At 36.8% G+C, this 26,787-nt stretch overlaps 1 protein-coding gene across 3 annotated transcripts in view; it reads left to right on the plus strand.

Annotated features, from left to right (window-relative positions):
- CPNE8 (copine 8) overlaps positions 1–26,787 on the plus strand; it is a 110,004-nt gene that overhangs the window by 66,692 nt on the left and 16,525 nt on the right. For 2 of the 3 annotated variants that reach the window (XM_055807796.1, XM_027793764.2), the window contains 6 exons: positions 6,334–6,387; positions 9,433–9,494; positions 19,119–19,165; positions 19,925–20,106; positions 22,046–22,173; positions 25,690–25,792. In XM_055807796.1, the coding sequence (XP_055663771.1) occupies positions 6,334–6,387; positions 9,433–9,494; positions 19,119–19,165; positions 19,925–20,106; positions 22,046–22,173; positions 25,690–25,792 (576 nt within the window). The other variant, XM_055807798.1, reaches the window with a different exon arrangement.

Here is a 26,787-nt window from a genome sequence, read left to right on the forward strand (position 1 = left end):
ATTTCTCCTTTTGCCAGCTGTTACATGCATTGTATACTATTTTCTCCTATCCAAAGAATTATCTGGTGATGCCTATATTCAGATGCAGTCACATGCCTTTGATTTAAGTGCAGGCTTCAGCATCTTTAGAGTTTTGATGCAGGGTTTACAAGTGACAAAGAATTTATCTTACTTATTGGTAGGGTTTTTCATGTGGTCAGTTACTACCTTTGCTTAAAAATTTGCATCTCATTTCTGGTTTAGGATTCATACATCTGTCAGCTACTGGGATTGACAGGCAGCTGTCAATTCAATTACAGAGTTTTATATTGTTAGATGACATCTAACTGTGGTAAGACCTTATTGAGGATCCACATTCCCTCGTAGTCTTTTTTTTTCTCTTCTCTGTTTTCCTCAGGGTCTTGTGGACAAAATTGTGCAGACTTGTTTGTTTGAGCTCTAATAAGTCCCTAGTTTAAGACTTCTTTCTTAATCTGAGATTATTGGGATTTTCAAAACAGGAAACTTTTCTTTTCCAGGAAAAAAACTTTACTGAATCTTCAAAATATGCTGCAATTTATTCTCAGAAGCAATAAATGAGTTTGTGCAAACAAAAATTGAGATGTAATTTTGGGCATTTTTTTTTTTTCTTTTTTTGGAAAGGTCCCTTTAAAAATTGTCCCAGATTTGGGCACAAAAATTGACTGCATAAAAAAAAAGAGTCTGAGCATTAAGAGTCCTTCATTAAAACTTCATTTTTAAGTTAATATCCCAGAAGAATCTCAGTCTGGAATAATAAATGTATCGTGAAATTTCAAAATGTGTTCAATACGGAGAGGGAATATGAGGAAAAGATTTAAAACGTATTTTGTCACTGAGAAGAAGTGTCAACTTAGAGACTTTTCCTAGGGAAATACATTACATTCTGGAGTGTTAAACTTCAGTTTATGTTTTCATAGATCCAAGAAATGTCTTATTCGGTTTTGAGTCCCCATTATTTTTATGCATAACTTAGATCATTTCAGCTTTATCTTCAGTAGGTAACAGTCTGTAGTACCGTGACCTCACATACTGCAAATGTGCTCCCCAGCTAGAAGCAGTACAGGTGAGTTAGGGTCATGGAGCATCTGAGCTAGTAAGTTCTGCTTGGATTGTCTTAAGTCTCATGTTCTCGTGCTGCTACAACATGGTTATCCTCCTTTCAGGACCAGAGTCTACCTGCATTATGCTGTGTGCGCACACTGGCTCGTCTAGGTCTGTGTCAAGTGTCTGCACTGTATTGCATTGTGTACTTGGAGTTGTCTTCCAGAATTGCTGTAAAAGGAATTGGTTTCTTTCCCATAGTAAAGCAATGTGGAGTGTTTCAAGTTCCACCTCTTTTGTTTTTGGGGTTTTTGTCATGTGTGAGTGTGAGCATGCATGCTTGTGAGTGATAGGCAACTAAGTGTAGTTGCCTGATTGCCCTGTGTTCTTTTTACCATTCCTTTTTCACCCAGCAGTAGCCTAGTGCTTAGGTACACAACAGTACCTAGGCATCTATCTGATTCACCGTTCTGATGATAAGCATTCTTGATGCATTGGCTCAAAATCCCACAGCTGTCTTGTGATGCAGATGTGGTGGTGGTGTTTGGGAAGAGGTGGTCGTCTTTAGAGCAGTGTAACCATAAAGAGATACTTACTCCCTGCAAGGGCTCAAAAGCAGCAATTTTCACATGGAAATAATGCATGTGTTCCGGACACCTGTGTGAAAATGTATGCTAAAGCATTTTGATATACGTATGCATATGTCCAGCCATTTGTGTTAAAGCTTTTTAGCACCTTCCATCTCACACGTGCTCATAGGCAAAGTGTATGGATTCCACCAGATATTTTCAGTTTCTCTAAGGTGAAGTACTGAGTCTGTAGGTTTTGCTCTGTAGGTCTTTCATAGCCTCACTTGCTGAGACTTGCAAAGAGCCTTTGCTTTATTTGGACTTCACTATTTTGTTGTCTTTCTCGGTCAGTTCTTCTGTCATTTTTGCTGCCTTCCATTTCTGGTTATGAGCATTCATACAACACGAGAAAACTACTGTTTACGCAAGGTACGGTCTGTGCTGTATTTGTTGTCCTAAGTTGTTCATATACTGGGAATAGAGGAACCTTAGAAGAGTCTGAGTATGAAGTTCATATTCAGTACTTCAGATCACAGAGTCATGAACCCAAAGAACTGTGTGTTACAGGTAGACATTTTTGGTGTGCATTTTTTTTTTTAATGATTTCCAGGCAGTATATCTGTCTGATAACTCTTTGACAGATCCTTTATGAAAATAAACTGATTATAAAATATGAGATCTTTTGTCCCTTTCAGAGTTTATAAATAGTATTAAAGATAGGAATGGTCCAGTTTTGATTTTAGTTGTGTTTTCTTTTCTTTCACTTTGAATAGGCTATAGGCTCCTCTCTAATGCACTTACAAGGTGTTTGTATCAGTTGAGCAATGAACATAACTCAGGAGAATACAGCATCTGCCAAAGTGCCTAAGGGAAATATAGGAAAGGTGACAGTGCATTCTGCTAGAAATTGCCTCCATTTTGCCTTGCTTCTTGGAGCCTTGCTCTTTTGGGTTAGACCTTGACTCTTATCCTCATGCGATAGATTGCTGTCATCACACGACAGTACAAATGCCCATTCCTGGGTCTGATTACCGGCAAGATTATTCTAGTTAAAAGCAGCCCTCTCTTGGAAAATGCCATCATATACAGAGCCCTCCCACACTCTAGAAGTTCTGGTAGCATAAAGTGGCTTCTCTTAACTGCATCAGCAGTTTCAACCCTTGTCTTATATAATGCAGACCAAGTACAGGAACTGAAAAAAAAAAAATAAAGAACTTAGCATTTCTTTTCCCTTGTTGCTTTGAAAGTCCCTGAAAGTATTTCTTCTTTCCGGTATTCTAGAGGTACTTCCCAGCTTCTACCTGGGGCATTGTGTGTGATATTTTTCTTGGTATTTCTTAGCAACTCTATCTGTGATCAACATTGTTGCCAAAAGCCAAGATTTTGATCTTATCCCTCCCTCCCCACCTTCCCCAGGGGAAAGTAATATCTAAGTCTCCCCATCATCAAAAATGGTCATTTGTACTATCTGAAAAAACAGGAATTGTTTTTTCCACCAAATCTCCCTTTAACATAGTCTTGTTAGTATGAACATCTCTTCTTCCAAATTAGCAACTAATTTGCCTTCAAGTTATATTGCAGGTAATCCAGGCGTTTCTGCTATGTGATGCCACCTGGTGAGGTGTGGATTCATATGGGCTGTAGTTCCTTTTGGGATGGTTCCATGACTAGCTGTCTGGAGGCTGCAGTTCTGTTCCCTTTGTCCATTCTGGTAGGGGAGCCTATTCCTGAATGTAGACTCACAAAAGTGTTGGGATTGGTGGAACTCCTGACCAGCTTGTCTGCAAGATCTTCATTGATGCAATCTTAATCCCATGGGCTGGAACTTCTTTCAGTTCTGCTTCTCCCAAGGGTGATTCAGGTGTAAGACAAATCCAGCTAATTAGTCTTGGTTATCTTGGTAGACAGTTTAATTTCAAGACCTCTTATCTCCCTCAGAATACATACTTAAGGCCTTCTTCCAGGTTTTAGGTATGCTTTTTGAAGGATTTAGGTTAGCTTCCACATTTGCACCATGAGTTCCAGCATCATGCAGTTTCCGTGCCTGGTGTCTCTCAGAACTGAAATGTGTTTTTTCTTCCTCATGCAAGGATATTCTTGCTAATAATGAGAAGACAAGCCTATGTGGCTATAGCCTTGGTTTTTTTCTTTTGTATTGGGTGCAGATCTTTGTCATTCGTTAAGCTATCCTTTAAGTCGTCTTGGACTACTGCCATTAAACTTCCAGTATCTTATAAAATTTCATATTCCTAATATAGGTGATCACAAATATGATGATTTAAGCAAGCATGAATGCAAGGTATGGAAAAAGGCTGCTCCAATTATATGCTGCACTTTTATTTTGAAGATGAACAAAAATGCTACTGTGCAAAGCAGGACAAAGATAACTGAAAGCCATAATTTTTTTTCTTATTTCGATACAAGATCAACCCCAGAGTTACTGTGATTTACAGCGGTTTCCTATGGATAATGTCACAGCAGAGATTACTGTGTGCAGTGAAAATGTCCTCTCCTGTTGTATCACTGACATGACTCCTACCCTACCAGGAATATTCTGTCATAACATCTTAAGTAATTTTGCAGTTTCTTAAATATAGTATCAATACCTTACTCCCAGCAATAGCATACATTTCCTGAGCATCTCATGTTTGCCTCCCCACATTACAATCCTCTGTACTTTGGTAGTGCTTCTACATAATCAGTCTATGCAATATCAGAATAAAAGAGACTGGACAAATTCTTTTGTAATTGTTTTGTATTTAAAAAGTGACCCAAGGCAGATAGAGAAATTTGTATTTGTGTGGGTGTTCCATATTTTCAGATTGCTAAAACAAGCTCTTTTCAATTGACCTCTTTTAGTAGGTAAGAGTTCATGCATCTTCCTAGATTACTGCAGGGGTGTGAGACTTTCAGAGGCTAAAAAGTAGTGTTTTATTTATAAAGTGATCTGAAATTTGAGACAAAACCACATGAATGTTACAATAATCATAGTACCTGGAATTACAGGAGAGAGATAAGCCATCATTAATTCATCTTTGAGCCCAAGTAGATGCCTTGTTTTCCCATGATATTTCACTCCAAGCTGTAGTGCATTTCCTAGCAATTCCTAAGAAGCCAATTGTCAAGTTAGCTGAAACAGAAAGTGCAGATGCATCTCCATTTTGGCATTTAATGACTGCTGGCAAAAAATATGCTGCTAACTCAGGCCTGACCATTAGATTCTGGAGCGCTGTGAATGAAGGGCCACAGGGCAGGCAGGCAGTCTGTTACCGTCACCTTCCTCTTCTGGGCAATTGTCAGCAGGAGCCACTTTCTGGCTAAGATTCTGGTTCAACAAGAATTACTGCATTGTTTGTAAACCACCGTTACACAGATTTAATCCATTTCTCACCAGTCAAGACACTGTTAATAGGAGGGACAGGGGTTATTGGGGTCTTTTTTGAAGTGTTGAAAGGTTTATGTGTGTGTAAGGCAGTACAAGCTTTGAGGAACACTTACCAGATGGCTGTGTGGCATACTGGGGGGAAAGAGTCACTCTCATGTAGCCTGTTTGGAAAGACCTCAAATGGTAGTTCTGTCTTTATGCCTTACATTGCACAGAATTTCTGTGACCTTTAAATGTAAATTCATTTTGGTTGAATGGAGAGAATTTTTGGAAGACATGTATTACTATGTTTCCAATTTTCAGGCAAAATTGTTTAAATATTTTATAGCAGTTTAGTGACTAAGATTTCAGCTGGGAATGTTTTCGTTCCTTGTCATTCACAGAACATCTGTTAGTACTTTACAGTAAAACTTGGCAGTAAGCCGCAAGGATTTAAGTTTCCTAGTTACGTAGGAGATAGTTGATCGACCAAATAAACAAAATAATGTTTTGCTTCCAATTCCATGTGCAATTTTGAAAAGAGCAGGAGTATGTTTTAATGTGTATGCAATGAAACTGACTGAGACTTGCCTTTGAATGGGTAGGTATTCAGAAGGGAATCAATTTTTATTGATGACGACAGTGAGAAATTGTATAGGTTCCAGACATTCGAGAAAACTGTTAAAGGCTTTGTGGTCCAGTTCTATGAAGATTCTTGTGTATGGGGAGTGCGTTGAGCCCCCACAACTCCTGTACATCAGTCAGGTGGTGATATGTGCCATTTTCATGAAATTACTGACCAGTTTCTATTCTGGCACAGTGTGATCTGTCCCCCCATTTGCTCTTCCTGTCAGCCTGTCATTGCACCAAACACAGAAACTAGGAGTAGAACAGCTCTCATTTTTCTCAGATAATACTGAGGAGAAGATGGAAACATTAACTGGAATGTGAAGAGGTGTATTGTGAGATGAATAAGTGGTGACACAGTACACTGAAACACTGGAATCAGGAATGCAGAAAAATGCAGAATCTTGTAAAAAATCAAAGACGTGTTTCACTGAGCACTCAGATTTAATGAACACTTTCCCTTCTGTTGCCCCAGTCCCCTATTTGTCAAATGTGACTAACAACACTGTCTTGCCTAGCAGGGGCCATGAAGATAAATTCATCTGTCTTCAAGGATGTATATAACCCGGCACTGAGGGGCCTAAGTAAACAGTATGCTGAATAAATTTCGAGTTCATTGACAATAGACTACTTTCTGCAAAGTATCTTAACACTTATCTTTATGTTGAATCATAAATCATGCAGCTTTAATATTTGTGTCTGTGTTTCTAGGTAATAAATCCAAAGAAAAAAGGAAAAAAGAAAAAGTATGTTAATTCTGGAACAGTAAGTAAATATATTTTATGTTACTGGATGCTTTTCTATTGAAATGGAGTATAGTTGACTTGTAATTTAACAGGATTAGAATAGAACCTTCTGTGAAGGCCACAACAATAAAATATTTACTGTTATACCGCATTTATTTTCAGATTTTTTTAATTTGAAGAGTTTGATAGAAGCTGTGTCCAAGTGTGCTGATAAGTTGCCAATGATTTCCAAAATGAGTTATACCAACATTTCAGTAAAATTCTTGAAATTATTGGACTACACACTGTTATTCTTAATGTGAAACAGATCTGCACTTTTAAAAGTAAATTTTCTTCTTAAATTTAATTGCTGAGCTAGCGTCAGTAAAAGCCAGTATGCTTATCATGGCTAAACCAAAAAGAGTCAACATTTTTAATTACCAACAGGGTTTTTTTTAATTTTTGTTGAAAGACCTGTTAGTATTGTTTGGGATGAGAGTTTAATGTCCTTTTGTTCATATTCCATGTTCGGTTTTACAAACCTTTTGCTAGCAATGGGAATAATTCCCTTCAGCACTTTCTCAGCTCCGTGTTCTGGCATCCGTGATGTTCAAGACATCTTTCACAAAGAAATTAAGATAAACGTTGAAGAACTGTGTATTGGAAAACATAATCAGATATTTTGTTCGAAAACACATCCAGCATGTGGGGTTTTTTCCACGTGAACGGTTCCACTGCAGTCAGTAGGAGTACTTTCACTCTGAACTGTTGTCTTGAAGGAATGTTTTGTCATTCTCACATTGTTGTATAAGTCTGTTCACCAGTAGGAAAATAAACACTTATTTTATACCTCTGCTTTAAATTGTAAAATATAAGCAGAAGCTGCTTGTCCATGAAAATTTACCATATAAGACTGATTCATTAGATAATTTATTTTTTGCTAACATATTCCTTTTACTACAATTCAGCGTGTTACAATAAAGTTCTATTATGCTATATTAGTAAGTAATAAACTTATCAGAAGTGATTATTTTAAATCAATACTAAAAGTAACTGTACTCAAAATTGTAGATATGAAAACTGGCTTAGGGTACAGAAGATTAAAAAATGGATTTACATATTCAATTTCCCTATTGATTTTGGTTTAAAATATTTCAAGACCTTCACATATACCTGTCTGCATTTGAAAGAATGTGTTTTACTCTTGTTTGGACAGACAAAATCAACTATGTCTTTTTATCTGTTGCTTCAATTTACATGCAAATTTCCAATAAACAGTTGTTAGCAACTTTCCTTCTTTGCCAGTGTTCTTTACTGTTGGTTTTGTAATGTAATTTCTTTTATTTATCAAATCCTCTTTGTCCGCGTTTACCCTTACTTCTGTTAGTCCTTCAGGCTTTCCTTATGCTTCTCCAAATGGTCACTTTCCGATGTGTTTGCCTGCAGTTTTGGTTTTTTTTCTTCCTGTCATTCACCCAGGATACTCCTTATCCCACAGATTTCTAGATTTTCAAGCCAGGTACCAAGAACATCATTCTCACTAAGAGGAAGTTGGCTTCTGGAGAACTTTAAGTAAAGTGGGTATAGATCATTGACTGCTAGCTCACTGCTGCTTTTAAGAACTATGTACATGCAGTAGCCTTCTTAATTCATTATTACGGAAAGGGTCATTTTTAATTCAGACAGGCAAACTACATACTAAGCAGAAATGTTTCAGAATACATGGTTAGTTTTGAACAAAGCAAAGTAGTGAAACTTAAAATACACTGTATAAAACTTGGAACATTGATAGTCAATGCCTGTATGAAAGTAAACATTTGGCTGCTTTGGAAGGATGTTGTGTGTTTCTGTTTTTTACCTTTTTAAATCAGGTTCAGTGAAAACATTTGCTTAAACTAATTAGGAATGAGATGACCAGCCGTAATAACAGATTAACCATTAAAAGGACTGTGTGCAGTGGGAAAATGCAGATATTTCAGTCTTATATGCAAGACTACTGGTAGTCTGGTAGAACTTTGTTACGGTCTTCTGTTCTCAACTAGAAGGGTAATTTGATGGGTTTAGACTTCGTAAGTCACTAAGATTCACAGAGAACTTGTGACAAAGGAAGTAGGATAGAGGACAGAATTACTACCTATAGTCTCATTCTGAGTCCAAGTTTACAACATAGGAATATTTTCAGGTTTTATATTTTGCTGCAGTTAAAGGCAAATCAAATTTTGTGACAAACTTCCATCCTCTTTTTATTCCTTGTATTATTATCAGTGAATTTGCTTTAAACAGTTACTTGAACAGTTTTCACCGACTACCTGGTGCACTTATGTTGTAAGAAAGTTTTGTGTCACTTTGTAAATAAAACAAAAATACTTTGGATTTAATTCTTTGCTTCATAAATGTTATGTAATATGTGATGATCTTAAATGCAGGATCTTTTCCATTTGAGTTTATACCTCTATGACTCATGTTCTGGGGATGCCAGTCACACCCTCAGACCACTGTCTGTGTTTTTGACTTTATCATTTCTGAATGAGCAAAGCTGGGACTGAAGAAAATTTTTTTCTTTGCATCTTTATTCATTCCACTTTAAAATTTTAAATATATTTCATATATATATATATATATGTATCATTTACTAGTTTTTTGCATTCTTGGCTTGCATCAATACTCAATACCACTTTTAATGTGAGGTGAGAAATGATATAAATAATTGTAATTGAGTTCTTTTAATGGTGTTGAAGTACTCATAGGATAGATGCATTATAATCTAGCCTGTAATATTCATGTGTAGATGTAGTGCACAGTGATCGGAAGACATACATCTGGTAGACTGCCCTGGAATACAGTCTTCCATCCTTTAGCTTAAAAAAAAGGCAATTGTAGTAGACTTCTAAATTTATCTCTTCCCTTTCAAGAACGGCCTATTGAAATAGTTTCTTTTTTTTTTTTTTTTTTTTTTTTTTTTTTCCTCTAATACTGTAGGAAATCACATCTTAATGATACAACTCCAAAAACATTTTGCTTATGTCTCTACTGGTTCAACTGGGAAATGACAATTCATGTCTGACTCTCTTTTATTTGCTTTCAGGTAACGTTGCTTTCCTTCCTAATTGAAACAGAAGTTTCATTCCTTGACTATATTAAAGGCGGGTATGTGATTGGCAACAAACCTTTCCTGTTTTCACAGTCTCATTGTAATTCACTAATAATTTGTGTATGTACTTTGCATATGATGACTCTAAGTAGTATCTGTAAAGAGCTGTATTGTTTCCTCATTTTAGAGGCTGTACTTTCCTGCATAAAACCTGCAGATAGTTATTGACATAAGTTAGGTTATGGAACTTCACTTATAATGTTGGAATTGGTGTTGGTTCTAAAAAAACTGAGATTGAATAATGACCTCTGACCAGCCAGTGAAAATTGGATTAGCCGAAAGGGAATTATTGATATACTATTAAATTAGTAAATGCTGTTTTATTTTTTCTGATTATACTAACTTTTGATTTATTTAGAGCCTTTCCTTTGCAAGGGCATTTTTGCAATACTAATTATGTAAAATGTGTAACGTGTTCTCTTTCTTATTTATCGCCATTTTCCCAAAAGGGAAGTAGAGACAGAAGCATCAAATGGCTTACCCTAGAACATGCCTGGAAATGGGATCGAATCTCAGAAATTCCTGGTTCTTAACCTCCCTGCTAGAACACAATTCTTCTCCAAGATAAATGGAAATAATTTGTTATACATTCCTAGGCACTTAATATGGATTTTTGAGGTATACAGTCTGAATATACATTCCACGCTTATTTTAGAACATTGATTACATGTGAAGAAAGAAATTACTTTTTTTTATGCCAGTCTTCAACCAGGCTTCAGCTGAAATAAAAAAGAAGACTGTGTTGTGTTTTGACAGTAGCAATATAGGGCTTTGCCTTTGTTTCCAGCGGTGGTAATCCTGCAGATGAGAATACGCTCAAGGTTTATTCCTAACACATTTATCACTGAAGTTCACTGAGTTAAAGTGATGCCCCCAATCGTAATTGTTAGCTACAGGAGAACTGTCAGTAAGCTATCCCGACTGCTATTGCATTCAGGGTTTTGAAAAAACACAACCTGAGGTTGCACTCCATACTGAAAGGATAACTTGCAAAGGGAATGGATCGTCATTAAGATGTACTCCAAACTGTTGAGCCTAACCGCTGGGCTGCTGCACAGTATAATTTTTTTCTCTCTCAAGGACTAATAGCCTCTTTGATGTTTCAGTTCTCCCAAACAGTTAAATTCTAAAGGTAGAAAATCCAAACTCACTGCTGTTCAATCTCCATCCAAAAAAAAGGGATATTTTCATTTGAGGGTGAATTCAGTCTGTTGTATATCTCAAAACACTGTGTCTTTTGGCTCATTAAGATTAAACCCAACAAGAATATTTTATGCATAGTACTTAAAAATGGGAATGCTTAATTAAGGTTTTTAACATGGAGGTAGAAATAATTCTGTTTAAAATTCTTATTCAATATCTTTGGAGGAATTTGTGATTTGACTTGTCCGTTTGCTTGCTCTTTGGTGGCCAAGCAGATTTTCTCATTTGGATAGGACACAGAACCTCTGTATCATTTCAGATTTGATTGTTTCATATTATTACAGTGTTGTATGGTTATAGGTGACCTTTAGAGGGAGCGGTATAGGCCCACCATCAAGGCATGTAATTAGTGGGACAGATTCGTGGAGGGGATGGGCTGTGTCAGGGAGCAGCTCTCCTTCCCCAGGACGGCTGGGGACCTGGGAGTGGAGCTGGGAAGCACAGCTGGCAGGGCAGGATCTCGCCACCCAGGGCCCAGTTGTACAGTACGTGGGCAAGGCAAGCGGAGCAGACCCAGAGGTTTGTGGCCAGGTTCAATTACGAGTCCAGATCGTAGGGAAGTTTGTAGTGATGAGGCAGACCGAGGTCAGGCTGGGCAGGCAAACCACAGATCCAGGTCAGGATCAGGTCCAGCAGTTTCCAGGCAGGCCTGTGGTGGACAAGGCAGAGTGGTCAAGCCAGGAATTCAGTCCTTGGTTCAGGATCTGGATTAATGGTGTCCACGGCCAGGCATGGGCTTGGCTGAGCTGGAGACCTATACTCCTCTGGCGTATGACGTATGGCCCCTTCTCAGGCAGGGGCTGAAGGCTGAGCTGAAATGGGGCTCCCAAGCCAATGGGGGGCATGTGGTGGAGGGCCAAGCTGAGTTTGTTTAGGGACATTAAAGGGCTTTTTAGTACACTCAGGACTGTGACACTTTGTTTCAGGATGCTTCTGGACTGCAAACTATTAAGCTCTTCTAGAATTAATATCCTTACCTGTCCAGTTCAGTTGACTGGAAGCATTGCTACTGGAATACTTCTTGTCTCCGTTTGCACTCTTCAGATCCTACAGTTTCTCCTGAAAGACAATTTCATTCAGTTGTTGACTGCATTAGAATCTGTTACATATTAGCAAAGTAGAACTTCTTCATATAGATCAGGCCTGTTGTCGAGGTACTACTACTGCATCTTCAACACCTGAAGATTATATCAACTCTTTATATGATAATGAATTCTATCAGCACATTTGCTTGACAAGCTGTTCCTGAGGCACCTAGATTGCCATGGTTAGGAAACCAGTTATTTCTGTGTTTCTAAGTCCATTTCCAATTATCACTATGGCTTGTGCCTGCTTTGAGTCACTGTATCAGGTAGACAGCTGCTTGAGGTAACAGAAGAGTACTCGAAGCACTAAGGTTCTGGATGTGACTTCCGTATGAACAGTCATGGTCGATCTGTTGTGGAACCCTTCTGATTTGTGCAAGTGTTCTGTTTCTAGCAAAGAATCCTAGAGTTTGAGCGAAACAAGTTACTTTTATTAGGGCTGTTGTTACCTTTCTCAGGAACATTCCTGTTGTCAACTTTAACAAAGAAAATGGCCATCCATCCATGTTTACCAAAAGTTTGTAGTGAATGAAGTGTATGTATACACAAATGCATGAAGAAACAGTTTTACCTGTAGTGTAGCTGTTTGTTCTTTGACGTGTGTTGTTCATATATGCCATAACCATCTTATTCCCCATTCCTTCAAAATTCATGTCCGCAAGAAATGTGTATAAGAAACCAAGGCATTAAGTTTTATATCTAAATTTGGAAAGAAAAGAACACAATGGGTGCATATGTAATCTTTTCAGGGTCGTTTTTCACCTTTCTTGCTGAGATGTTACAAGTTAATGAACCTAATTATCTACATCCTATAGACAAACAACAGAAATTTTGAATATATAGAATACTTTGGTCTTCTTAGTGATATTTTGTTTACATCTCTGTAACTGCAATTCAAGGAAGACTTGTGATATTAATAATTACCACTTAAGCTTTTTTCCTCCCTTGTATATAAAAAGAGTATAGTTCAGTAGAACACTCTGTGCTTGAACGCATGTAATACTTAAAGTTTAATTATTTTATATAGAATCTTGTTTAGTGATTCATACAGTTATTTCTATGTATATGCCAGTAAAAACTGTAGAAGTACTTGTATACAGGTTACCTTTCTGCAGCTGTGCCGTTTTGCCCACATGACCAGGAAGGTGAGACTCAGAGCCATTTTCTTGGCTTCTCTCTTTCTTAGTTCATTTCGTTTAATACTACTGCATATCAATTGCAATCCAGCTGACAGATTTTGAAGGAAAGGAAAAAGAAGGTTTTGTCATTAACCATTCTGTTTTGCCATCAAGTATGTCCTCCAAAATTGTTTGTTTAGTTCCCTGTTTTTCTTCAGTTTAGGAAGGCAAGGAGAAGAAAACACTGATTCTGCAATAGGCACAATATTGGCTCCTCCATAAAGGGATGCTTATGAAATACTTCACGTTCAGAACTTCCTTTGTAATTGATTTGAGGTGGCTAGAACTAATCCTGATTTAATGGAAGTCTTGACAGCTTTAACTGCGACAAATCAGGATTGCAGTATTGATTTCATTTATGTTTTGAGTCTGCATCTCTTTAATTGGGATATTCCATTATAAGGATCATCAATATGATTCTTGTTTTTCTGAAGAGCTTTGAAGAATGAAATAGAAATTTATCTGTAAATTCTAATTTCATTTTACTACATACCACTGGATTTTATAGCAGTATGGCAGGAAAGAGGTGGATGTCTCTTTTGCATCCAAATATTAAATCAACTAGTGCCATCTTAGTAGCTGGCTTTTCCTTACATCTTGATACTTAATCACATATTTTGCCACACTGACCTTCCCACATTTAAAATGGGTACATTATGCTAAAAATTGATGTGTATTTCAAAATCAGATTTTTCCTGCCACTTATCAATTAATAATATATTCCTATCAAAACACCTCCAAATACATGAACAAAGCTCAGGAATGTAAGGGATATGGCCTTGAAGAGGAATGCAGTTGAATTTATCCTGGAAATACAGGAATTACAGGAATGACTGTCAAGCAGTTAGTTTATAGTCTGCTCTGGTTTTGTCTGAAAGAGAGACAAGGAACCAAAAAGCTGCACTGGAGTTTCTACCCTGTTTGACTGATTAGCGTAGGGAGTGAGCTAGCAGGTTACTCTAGGCACTTGTAAATAAATGAAATTCAGGAGCTGAATCCTTTTGGACCTCAAAAATATTAAGCCATCTCTTCTGTCCCAGGTTAGTGGAACATAAGAGGAAATATTTTCCTCCCACCATATAAAAAGCCTTACCTTCATGCAGGTTTTTGGAAATGCATGTTGTTTGGATTCTAAGGGCTTTGGACATACATTTTTAACTGCACTGCGTTGAATCATTGATGGTCAAAATGGAAATCTAGAACTCCTTTCATGACAGCTATTTTCATCCAACCAGTACACCATAACATGTAATGGCATGTCTGTTTGATGTTTGGAGGAGACCTGGTGTGAGGTACAGTTATGAAGCAACAGCTGTCATAACTATATATTTTGGAGGCTTTACCATATATTTCTTGTATCCTTGGAGAGTAGTAAGGAGTAATTAGGCTATATAAAAGGAAGACCTAGTTGAGCCTTTATCAGAAAAATCTTCTTTATCTTGATACATCATTTGGCCAAGCAAGCATATGCAAAGGGGAAATTATGAAGTAACTGTCACTGGGGACTTAAAATGCCGTGGAAGGGATACAGCTTCTTGGTAGTCTTAGTTACTCCATTAGCTCCATTGCAGAGTTCTGCACAGTAATTGGTCCTCAAATGTTGAATAATAGCTCCCCCCTGCTAACAGAGCAGCTGGTTGTCACTCTGAAGTCACAGGAGGAAACTCATGTTTCTTTCCAATGTACTGTTTAAAAAAACCCTATTCATTACAAATGTTTTCAAGCCTAGTTAAAACCTATGTCCAGGCTTAATTTATTCCCTTATGTATACCAGTGCTGATAGAGCTCTTATTATAAAAGACAATAGATTTCACCTTGCTCTCCCAAAGAAACAAACAAAATGAATGCTCTGTGGTTGTGAGGTGAAGATTACTGTTCCTTTTAAGACACTTTCTTCATTTCTCATGGTAGTATAGGATAAAATCACCTGTCCAGGTGTCAGATAGATCATGTCTTTCTATACCAACTAAATTCTGGCAGCGTAGTTGTGAGCTATCCAGCTCTAAATCCATAAGGCACATTGTTGTGCTTGGGTATTCTGCCTGAGTTCTCCCTTGGGAAAAGACGTTCAGCAGCTCAGCCTGCCTAGCCAGGTGTCAATGCTTTAGTGGCTTTTGTGCAAAGCCTCGTGACTTTGCAACAACACTGATGTAGCGGGTGTCATGAGCTCTTTGGAAAACTATATAGCTGGAAAAGCAGGGACACAGCCTTAGCCAAAGAATTTCCTTATCAGTTTTGTTATCTTGATGTGTTTTAAAATCAGGCACCTAAAATTGTCTCGAAGCCTTCTATTTTACATGCTTTTTTAGATTTTGAGCATCCTTATTCTGAATTAATAATTTTTATAATATATATTTTATTTTATATTTATAAACTTATATATAATACATAAATATATATAAATATATATAAAATATTAAATTCATTATTAAGTTACTGTTATTATCAACAGATAAACCTTCATAGCAATAACCTTTTTTTAAATGACTATCGATTACTGTATTTTGTGTACGGTAATGGATAGTCATTAAAAAAAAGGTTGTTGCTATGAAGGTTAATCTGTTGATAATAGCAGTAACTTAATAACATGTACTTGATACAGCCTAAGAATTAGTCTGTTAAAAAGAAATAAACATGTCATAGAGATAAAAACAGGAAAGTAGACTTTCAGATATATTCATCACATTTAATTTGTTTCTAGACTAACATGAGTTACCATGAAAACACTTTTTAAAATGTCATCCAGATTAATTTCCCAGTCATCTCATTTGGTTTCTAAAACAGTTGTATCTAATGTTTTCACGACACACAGCTTTTAAATTAGCCTTCCTGGATCAATTTTTTAGTTACTGCTTATTAATTTTTTCATTAGTAAAAGTTTAAAAAAGTAGAGAAATTAATAGCTTTTCTTAATAATCTTTCACACAAAATACAGGTTTACAATATTACAGCCGCTTTTGAAAATACTTTCTCCAGTGGTACTAATTTGAGGTTTAATTGTTTGTTTGAAAGACGCAGCTTTGTGTTCAAAAAAGGTTTATGTACATTTTAAAAATTTTGACTACCTTAATTTTGTACCTTTTTGCAATTTATTATTCCTTTCCTCAGAGGACACTGGTGTCTTCTTTAACATAGGCTTCTATGTCTCTTTTCCATGAGATCATATTAGGAGAGATGTTTTTAATATAGGGTCATAGAATCATTTAGGTTGGAAAAGACCTTTAAGATCATTGAGTCCAGCCACTAACCCAGGACTGCCAAGTCCACCACTAAACCCTGTCCCTAGGTGTCACGTCTGCATACCTGTTACATACCTCCAGAGACAGTGACTCAACCACGTCCCCGGGCAGCCTGTTCCAGTGCTTGACCACCCTTTCAGGGAAGCAATTTTTCCTAATATACAATCTGGAGCTCGCCTGGTGCAACTTAAGGCAGTTTTGTCTCATCCTATCACTTGTTACCTAGGAGAAGAGACTGACACCCACCTCGCTACAGCCTCCTGTCAGGGAGTTGGAGAGAGTGATAAGGTCTCACCGGAGCATCATTTTCTCCATACCTATGTTGTATGATTTATACGAAACAAAATGGTCATTGAAAATGTAGGGCAATAGAGTGCAGGTTTACCCTAACAGAGTTTGTTCTAGCTCTCCTTGTTCTCTGTAAGACATGAGTGACTTTCCCATAATACAAAGCAACCGTTGCATTAAAAGTGGGATCCAGTTTCCTGAATTATATAGGCATTTAATGCCATTTTAGACTCCCAGAAATTTCATGGTGTGCTAAGTACCCTGGAGGCTCTAAAATAGCCTTAGGAACCTATATTCAGGAAACTGAAATGTAATCTATGTACAGTCATCTATAAATCATTGAAATCAAGTAATTGGTTTAAGTTCTTGCATGTTTTTCTGTAGCAGTATCATTGCGATGCACATACAGGTGGAAACAAATTTTGGAGATGTAGACATCTGCTTTGTTTTATAGTTGTTAAATTGGCAGATACTGTCATGTGCATACTGTTCTGCTTGGACAATAGTCATAGTCCAGCTTGTAGGGGATTGTAAATGGGGGAGGGAGGGTTTTTTTTTAGTTTACCAGGTGGGTTTCTGTTATCTAGAGCAGTATGCATTTAATACAGATACACCGCTTTGAGGAATACTCCAGAAACTGATGCTGTCAGTCATTACCTGTAGTAACATGAAAATTGACTTTGTTCTTTTTGCCATTAGATGTGGGTTTAATATTTTTCTCTTACTTTTGTTAGCCATTTTTCGTTTTAATCTTCTTTTAACAGTGCTTTCTCTTGCTTCTGTCCTGAATTCAGAATCCATGAAACTCTTATTTCTTCTTACCAATTGGATCAGAATAGCTGATAGAGGAAATGAGTTTACAAATAAGTTTTGCTGTTCTTATGCAGAAGAAAAGCCTTTTGAGGGTTTTTTTTCCTCAGTTGCACATTCTTCAGCAAGCTGAAGGATTTCTGTATTTGATGTGTCTGACATGTAATGCTTGGAGGAGTCGTCTTTACTCTCCAAAAATTGCACCACACCAAAGCCCTTAAAATCTAAGTACAAGGAGATTATAGCCCAAAAGCAGTTTTGCTTAGCAGTGCCAGTAAGAACTCTATGCATAACGCTAGAAATGGTATTGTATTAGACTTTGGTTGTTGTTTTTCCTAATCTTTCTTACCTGAGGAAGAAAACTAGTTGACATGCACTTCTTAGGATCTTTATTCTTACAACTACCTGACAGTGCAGAAGGTCATTGTGATTAAGAAGCTACAGGGCCTGACATTTGGGTACAGATCAAACAAAATCTGACTTGTCATGCCATTAAAATTTTTTTTGTGAAACTGCATAAAGCAGAATGCAGAATTATTGGCAGAAAACTTCTGTCGTAAAGCTTCTCTCTCTGAACTTTCGAGAGATTGCAGCAGCTTTCACTGGTTTGGTTTTTTTGTTGAAGTCCACATTGAGGCAACAGCGTTTTTAATTGTATTCCCGGTTGACCATGTTCCAAGGACTCTTCCTGATACTGTGGGCATTGGTGGGCTTTTACTGCTTTTTGGAGACAGTCCATCTGTAACCTAGCTTAGCGTGTGTTAGCCTTGATCGGTATGATAAAATGATTCCATGTGAATTGTTTTCATACCCAGCTTTTTATGAAGTCAATAGCATTTTCTCTGGGCATGTCAAGTTATTTGAGCAGTAAAAACACTACTGCAAGGCCAGATGTCAGATTGTTGATGTTTAATCTAAATGTGCATGAGTTAAATCTGTTGAGTAACTTTCAAAGAGATTTGATCATTGTTAATTTGGTCCTTAAATTCATAGATGCAAACAGAGAGGCAGAAATTTGAAGGAAGATGTAAATAACTCATTCTGAGTAAAAAGTCAATTTTCAAACTCATACAACCTTTTCCTGATAGAATCTTACTAGCTAAGAGATTATCTCCAGAAAGACAGTTTTTTGTCCTGAAGGAAGTTGCAGAACAGAACTGCATTTAATTGGATTGTCACTCTGTAAAAGTCTAATGGGTTTTTGTGACAATAAGTCTATGCTAACAGCTAATCCATTCACAATAATGGTTTTCTTTAGCTACTGCTCCAAATACAGATATTTATATTCCTGCTTCCAGATTTTACTTTTGTCTTCCAAGAATTTCCTTGATATGCTCGCTCAAAGTATCGACTGTGTTCACATGAAAGAAATCCATTGCCAAAAGCTGATATTTTGTCCAAATATTTTATCCAATGGAAGACACAGTTTTATTGTTAACAAAAGGAGCAGATTAATAGAAGCCTACTTCACTAGTCAAAGTCTTCCATGACTAGGGCTAAAATACGTCCGATGAAAAATCAGGTTTGCTGTTCAGAATGAATTAATAATGTTTATTGATGTTAACCTTATTAATTATTTAGGATTTTTCATAAACAGTAAAAAAAAAGGAAAGGCGAAGTAACTTTGCAATGTGGTGTTAAAATAGCTCTGTTGTGTAGCTCTTGGCTGGCACTTCATAAAAGAGTATTTTCAGTGTTCATTTCCTGTATTAGCAATTCAGTGTCCTACAGTTTGTCCACAAACAATGTTATCATCTCTGGTTTATTTTTCCACATAACAGTAAAACTTATAAGATTTGTATTTGCTTTTTCTACAGAACCCAAATCAATTTCACAGTAGCTATTGATTTCACAGCCTCAAATGGTAAGAATAACAATAAACATCTTGTGAATTTATGTGCTATGTTCAGTTTTAAGTGTACATATGTGTATGTGTATGTATCTATATCAGTATTCTGCTTAACTTCATTGTATTATTGAGTATCTGTATTGCCTGGCACCACCTGGAATTAGGATTCCATTTTGCTGGGCAGCAGACTAGAGGCCAGTTCCTGTCAAGAAAACCAGAGCAAACAGAACAGATAAAAATGTGAAAAGCTACATATAGAATTGAATAGGTAGGAGCAGTTTGCAGATACTTGTGTATTTTCTGATTATTTTGTTTGTTTGTTTCTGTATTATTGCTGGGAGAAAACTGGCTGACTTAGAAGACCCCACTGAGAGGGGCAAAAGAAAGAAGTTTCAGGTGGAATGAGGCTAAAGTGGGGTATGGCAGAGATAAGTTTTGATTCTCCTCCAAAGCTGCTTTGAGAATGCCATAATGCTTTTCTAAATTTAATCTTAAAAGTGCGTATCATATTATAAAATGACACAAATTTACAAGTCTAATCACAATTTCTTGCTGCCCTTTCAATGCTGAAAAAGTTTACAGCTACTACTGTTAACCTATTAAAAATGTATTCAGAATATGCATTTTTACCTGATACAACCATAGTTATATACATAGGAAACAAGTTCATTTTCTTATCATGATCTTTTGATTTCTGCTTTATGAGATTTTTAGCATTTTTAAGAGACAAGATTTTGAACTGATACAGTTTTAATCTGGTCCTTGCTTCAACAGGTAACCCTTCACAGCCTACTTCACTGCACTATATGAATCCTTATCAGCTAAATGCTTATGGCATGGCACTGAAAGCAGTAGGTGAAATAATTCAGGACTATGATAGTGATAAAATGTTCCCAGCTCTAGGTTTTGGAGCTAGACTGCCTCCAGATGGAAGAGTATCACATGAATTTGCACTAGTAAGTAAATACATGTTTATATATTGTTTGAATTTTTTTACTACAACAAAATTTTGGCAATTAAAGTTGTAGTCTTAAGCAATTTCTGGACAAATGAAGAACAGAGAATGTGCTAATTCTTCTGTCTAAAAGGCTGTTTCAAAATTTTTCGTCATAGTGAAGTTACTGAAAGAAATCCAGAGTCAAGAAGTCCCTGTAGACCAAAAATAGCAATAAAGCAAAGTAATCATTTTTAACCTCAGATGCAGCCGCACAAGAAACAGATGCTTGAAAGACTTCAGATTGAAACTAATCTATCTTAAGAAGCAAGTGAATCATGATTCAAGATAACCTTTCATTGTTATTGTTCTCTCTCATTTTCTGGGATCTCTTTATCTTTTACAGGCTGCTAGTTTAGAGATAATATAGATGACGAAGTGGGCTATAAGCCAAGGTGACAAGAAAAAATCTGAGACTGGTCCATATGCCAGTTAAATTACAAACCTAAAATCTAAAAGCATTTGCCAGAAGGGTTATTATGTTGTAACTGATGCTTGTGATTAGTGTGGATGTTTATCTATTTGCTTATTTTGAGGTTTTTGTTCTGCTCTGACTAGGATAAACTTGTCAGAATTACAGCAAGTGTAGGTATGTCAGGAGAGTTTTAAATAGGTAACAGCAAAGACATTACAGAAGACTGGTGATTGTAGATGTGTATTTATTCTGTCAGCCTGTGCTAGAAAACAGTGCCACATGTCTTATCTCAAGGAAAGGTTTTCCACATGGATAGTAATTTAAAACAGGTGTGATTGCACATATTCATTTAAATCACAGACTTTTTTTGGACTTGGATGTAGCAAGTTCAAATATATTGATACATATAATCTTAAGACTGTTAAAACAGCAGGCTTATTCCTGGCTATTTTCAGTTTTAAAAGTTGTTTCTAAAATTGATTCAGTTAATTCATGAGGCATTGTGGTGCTTTTAAAGAGGAAAACCCAGTCTTTTTTCCCGTCCTTTATATATAAACATGTATAGGTGTCTGCCATTTAATACTAAGCAATGTTTTTAGCACTCTATTTTAACATTCTAGATCAATTTCATGAAAAATCCCCTTTCATTTTCTACATTCTCAGGGAGGTATACTCTACCTCAGAATGAGATACTGGCACATCAAACCAATGAGTTGTTGGCACATGAAGGAGAGTAAGGTGATTTGGAAGGTTTTGAAGCCTTACGTGGATCATTTGTCTGGCCTGACATTGATCTGGGATTTAGTTTATGTTTGTATTGTCACCTGTAAATGGGTATCTTCATTGTAGAGTCATTATGGAGATAGGTAGATAAATGCCTATCCAAAGAATTTACAGTCCCAGCCTTTCAGTGGGTTCCCAAAGAGTATGTTCCTTTCTTCATCTCTTAATACCAGTTTGAAAATCAGTTTTCCAGTAGAGAAACATTGTACCAAAACAATGGAGAGTTTGCAATTTAACTTACACTCACATGGTGTATGAACATCAGGATCTGGCTACCATTTCTTTTTTTCACATTTTTAAAATAAGAAATTATTGAGCTGGAAGTGTGCTCCTAAACATGATTCCAGTTTTACACCTGCCCTGTAATTCATACCTTAAATCTACAGAGGGAATTGTCTGTTACTGATGCATGTAAGAAAGACTGTTTCATTCCCTTTAGGACAGCATTCATGTCTAGTAACCAGTTCCAGTGGTTCAGACTGCATATAACGTGAGGCTGCTAGAACCTCCTTCTTGAGGCAGTTAACACTCACAGCTAGCTGTGGGACTTACATTGGGCATTTGTAGTAAACTCTCTGAATAGATCCTAGAATGCTTAGGTCCTTGCCATTTAAAAATGTACACTGGGTAGCGTTTACTAACCTACACATTGATTTTGCTTCATAATTACTTTTAGTGATTAATCATTTCTTGTTTTCATTAGAATGGAAACCCTCAAAATCCATACTGCCATGGAATTGATGGTGTAATGGAGGCCTATTACAGGAGTCTAAAATCTGTACAGCTTTATGGGCCAACAAACTTTGCCCCTGTAATCAATCATGTAGCCAGGTAAGCGTCACTACAGGTACTCTGCAGAAACTTATTGTCAGTACAGCTATCACATATAAAAAGCTAACAGTTACGTGATGCTAAACGTTGGAAAAGGTATTTATAGTTGTTTTGTTTATTCAGTCTAACATGATTAACTTGTACCTTTGAGTAGTTTGAAGACCATGTGCTAGTGTTATGCAGAAAAGAAATAGAAGTGATCCAGGTGATGCACCTTTTGTTAAAATTGCAGGAGAAATCATAATGAAAGCAAATTTTTGTGAGATCACTCTCCATATTCCTTTTTTGTCCTTTGGACAAAAGCATATGTAGTTCCTTTAATCTCAAAATGTCAACAGAATTTTCCAGGGCTGTCTGTGGCAACAATTTCCAGCAGGTAGTGGTACTGTTAAGGTGATAGTACAGCATCCACCGCTGGGCAGCCACAGTGCTGTGTTATGCAACATCTCATCTAACTTCTTAAAGGAAAACCCTTCCTGTCTTTGTAGAAGTTTCTTAAGAAAGATAATACTGCCTTATGTGGGCAGACAAGACCTTGACTTATGGTATACCTCCATGTGTTGGTATAACAAAAATGATATGGCTTAGATAATTTAGCTGAGCAATTACCTGAACAGGTTTTATTTTATTTATAGATACAGAGAAAGAACTAATGTTTATAAAATAAAGCAGTAGGGATGTGTAAATCACTGTATGTTAATCTTTTATTTATAAGCTTGCAAAATAGTTAATTGTTGTAGCAAGAAGTATTTATTTGCTATCTGTTCTTGTTGATGTTAGTTCTACAGCCCAATGAAAAATAATTTCCATATTCTATGGTGCAAAGAATTTCTGTGCACCCCAGTGTGACTAGATAGCTGATTTCAGTTATTTATCATTAGGATTAGTTGTTCCATCTTCTAATCATACCATTCAAATTATGTGCATGTATTTTCCATTGCTTGTCTTTAGCAACTAGCTCTCTCCTTTTAATCTTTCCTTTGACAGGATCTCTCTAGTAGCAGTGTTCAGACTGAGGAAATATGCCAATCCTTAGGACAGCTGAATTTCATACATGTGGCATTCCGCGTCTGCATTAACCATGTTAACTGGAAATCTAACCCATTAACTTTTCTGGCTCTTCTTTTATGGAACTGATCATATCAGCTGAGCTGGCTGGTTCAGAATTTGGCAATTAACATCAAGCCTTCTGTTCATTGCAAAAATTGAAATTCTTGATCCAACACCATCAAAACATTGACATAAATTGAGTTCCTTTTCTTACCGTTGTTTCTCAGGAATATTTGTCAGCTTTTTCAGAATTACAGAAGCCTGTCACCAGCATTTGTAGTTCTTCCACTGAACTTTTGTCTAAATATCAAACTGTTGCAAACTTTGGAAACCCCTTCTGGTAACAAATCACATTACACTATAGTGGAAAAGCTAAGTATCTTCATGAGGATTTCTACTGCGTGATCATCCTTAATACAACCCATGTACCAATCGAGTTCTCAGTAATGCCATTTCCCTTCAAGGTTCAGCTTCTTGGCTGTTCTATTGACTCTCATAGACATGGTACTAGAAGTTGTGATCTAGCCTACCTGCCATCAAAGAAATTTCTTCTTCCCACATCCCTCCTACTTAAAATATGCCTCTGATGAAATCTCTGGAAACAATGTCGGATATTACTATTCTGTTGTGATCTCAGAACTCTTCAGAAGCTCTTTAAGCAGATAATGAGTTTATTGTCCTTCCCCCAGCTAAAGAGTTATCTAAGCTACACTAGATTCAGTCTAGTGTCTTCTGTCATCTCCCTTCCATATATAAGATCTTTCTTGCAGAAGACTTCAGAATGTTTTACTCTGTGGAAAATATGAAATAACCAAATTTCTGTTCCATTTCTTCAGTGTAGGTATGTTGACAGTATTAAGTGCTCAGAAAGGATAATGGATTTTTATTTTACTCACCCATCATCCCTTGTCACTGCAGTCATCATTGAAAAGATTATAAGTGGTGTGGAAAAATGAGATATGTCTCCTCATCGTAGTGAAAATGTATTCCACAGTAGGTCTTGCTAATCTAGACATTTAACTACCAGTCCCTACTGCCAGCGTGCAAATAGGTTAAGTTCAGCAGGTTCGTTGTCTGTGTGGCTTTTCTACACATCTGTATCTTGGGGAGGGAGAGGGAGGACTGTGATGGCTTTCTGTGAGTTTAGATTCCATTTCACACACACTCCTCCAAACTCCTGTAAATGTTGTGGTTACAGCATCTTATTTATTGGCAGTATTTGCTTGCAAAAGCACTGTGTAAACTCAGAGTTTGAATTTTCTAAGCACGTGCAATCATCATGAGCATCATTAGAACATATCCTGTTAAGTGAGCCAGGCCTTTCATATTCAATAACCACTAAGGTGGTGAGTTCTTTGACAGTCATATTCTGTACTTGAGCATCTATTCCACAGTATTCATATGGAGAGTAATATTTTTATTTTTTTTACTGCACTCCATACTATTCGTTGCTACTTTTACTCCAAGGTTCTACTATTTGACTCCTTTACAGCACCAAGCCTTCATGAAAATAGGAGCTATACTGTCTGCTGTCAAGTGAATCAGCAAGTTGAGCAGCCTGCTCCACACACACACACAAAAATCTTCTTTGACTACATAGGACACTTTGACCCTTTGAAGTTGAAGACAAATGAACCTGAAGTCTTAGTTTCTGGTATGCAGGCTGCAAAGTTCAGTGAGGCTGCTATGGACTCACCATCTTTCAGGACTTCCCAGATCTTCCAAAGCTGCTCATTTTCAAAGAGCACTTGCTTCTCAGGTCCTTTGGCTGAGGTGGGATTGAAATGGCACTGGATATATTTTGTCTTGTATTTCTGTACAGCACAGCGAGAAGCTTGAGTCTTGAAAGAGCATCTATGGGTGGTGTGAACGGATGAATATCTAAGCCAGGGTTGCAGAGTGCATGTACATCTGTTTTACAAATATGCACACAAATGTGAACTATAAATCTGCAAGCATGCTCAACAGTAAGCAAGCTGGTTTTGTAAGACACAGAAAATTTTTAAAATTGCTGAAAAATTATGCAATATGCTGATTCCTGATAATTTTTATCTGTGCTGTAAAACCAACCATTTCATATTAATGTATGCTCTTCATACTAAACTATGTTCCCCAGAGGTAATAACTGTTAAATAACTTAGACTTTCTAACAACTCATGATTCTATAAAGGACATTCTGTCCATGTTCCTCTTGGTAGTGATATAGTTCCCATTTTTCACTGTTCAACACATGCAGATTATCAATATCAATATTGTATTGGTTACATTTTTCTAATATTCTCAATTGAAAGTAGAATGTCCATCTTAATTATGAATGTCCTTACTTTTGAAATCCACTGCATCATGTTTCTTTATTTTTATTAGTCCTTAGTAGTCAAATTTTTAAAATACAGCTTCTTTTCATAATAGTTCCTTTGTATAAAGGGGTTTTTTACTATTATAATGTTGGTTTTTTTCTTCCCTTAGATATGCTGCTTCAGTAAAAGATGGCTCCCAGTATTTTGTTCTTCTCATTATTACAGATGGAGTTATTTCCGATATGGCTCAGACAAAAGAATCCATAGTGAATGTAAGTTTTGCTGAAAGTGTTGAAATTTAAAAGACACAGGTTTCTAGGAGTTCCTGCTTCAGGCAATAAACTGTATCAGTTAACATTTCAGGCACTAAATTGTTCCATAAAGTAAACATCTATTCCAAACAGCAACTGTTTATCATGCATAAATACAAAAAAAAGCAAAAGTTGAATCTCCGCTTAATTAGATAGTGTTCTGTGAGAAATTAGACTCTTCTCTCTAACACTGTATGTTCATATGATTTTCCTCATCTGCTTCTTGCCTCCTCCTTCCTCATGCACATCCCACCATGCAGTTTTTCACAGTGAACTGTTCTTTATCTTTTTAGTAATTGTAGACAGCCTTGATCCCCTGCTTTTTAAAAATTGCCCCAAACTTTCTGGCAAATGGCAAGCATACCAGTAATTTGATTTCCTTCTTAGTCCCCTAGAATTCTGAAAATTCTTAATCTGTTCTCAGTTTCTGCATTATTTTCAATATTTTTCTTTTCAAAACTGCTGTGCATATAAGTAATATTCTGTATTATGAACAGGTTCCATTTTGCTTTTGCCCCTGGGAAATGTCAGATGTACACACAGGAACAACTTCTAGACAGGGTTTGAAAAGATTTACACCGATAGTTTTGAACATACCGTAGTGGATCTTGTTAATAGTGAAGTGGTGAGTGAAAGGCCTACAATAAAATAATTAAACATCGTTTCAAAATGAGTAGCATAGAATTAGTTGGCATATTTTTGAAGGCCCACTTGCGCTACCTCCTGTAGAGATTCAGTACCATTCCAGTTTGTGGGGCGCACATGAAAATATTACTGAAATGTTCTTTACTGGAAAGCAAGGTGCCCTCAAGTTCTAGCCCGCAACACCTAGACAGAGTCTGTGTATAAATAAGGACTCTGACGGCCATCTGGTAAGCTTTTACACCCAGAGTTATAACTGTTTGAAGGTACCAGTTTACTTCCTTTCCTCTTCCAGCTTCCAATATTAAAATAGG

The sequence above is a fragment of the Falco peregrinus genome, chromosome 6 (genome assembly GCF_023634155.1).
Source record: "Falco peregrinus isolate bFalPer1 chromosome 6, bFalPer1.pri, whole genome shotgun sequence".
Classification (NCBI taxonomy): domain Eukaryota; kingdom Metazoa; phylum Chordata; class Aves; order Falconiformes; family Falconidae; genus Falco; species Falco peregrinus.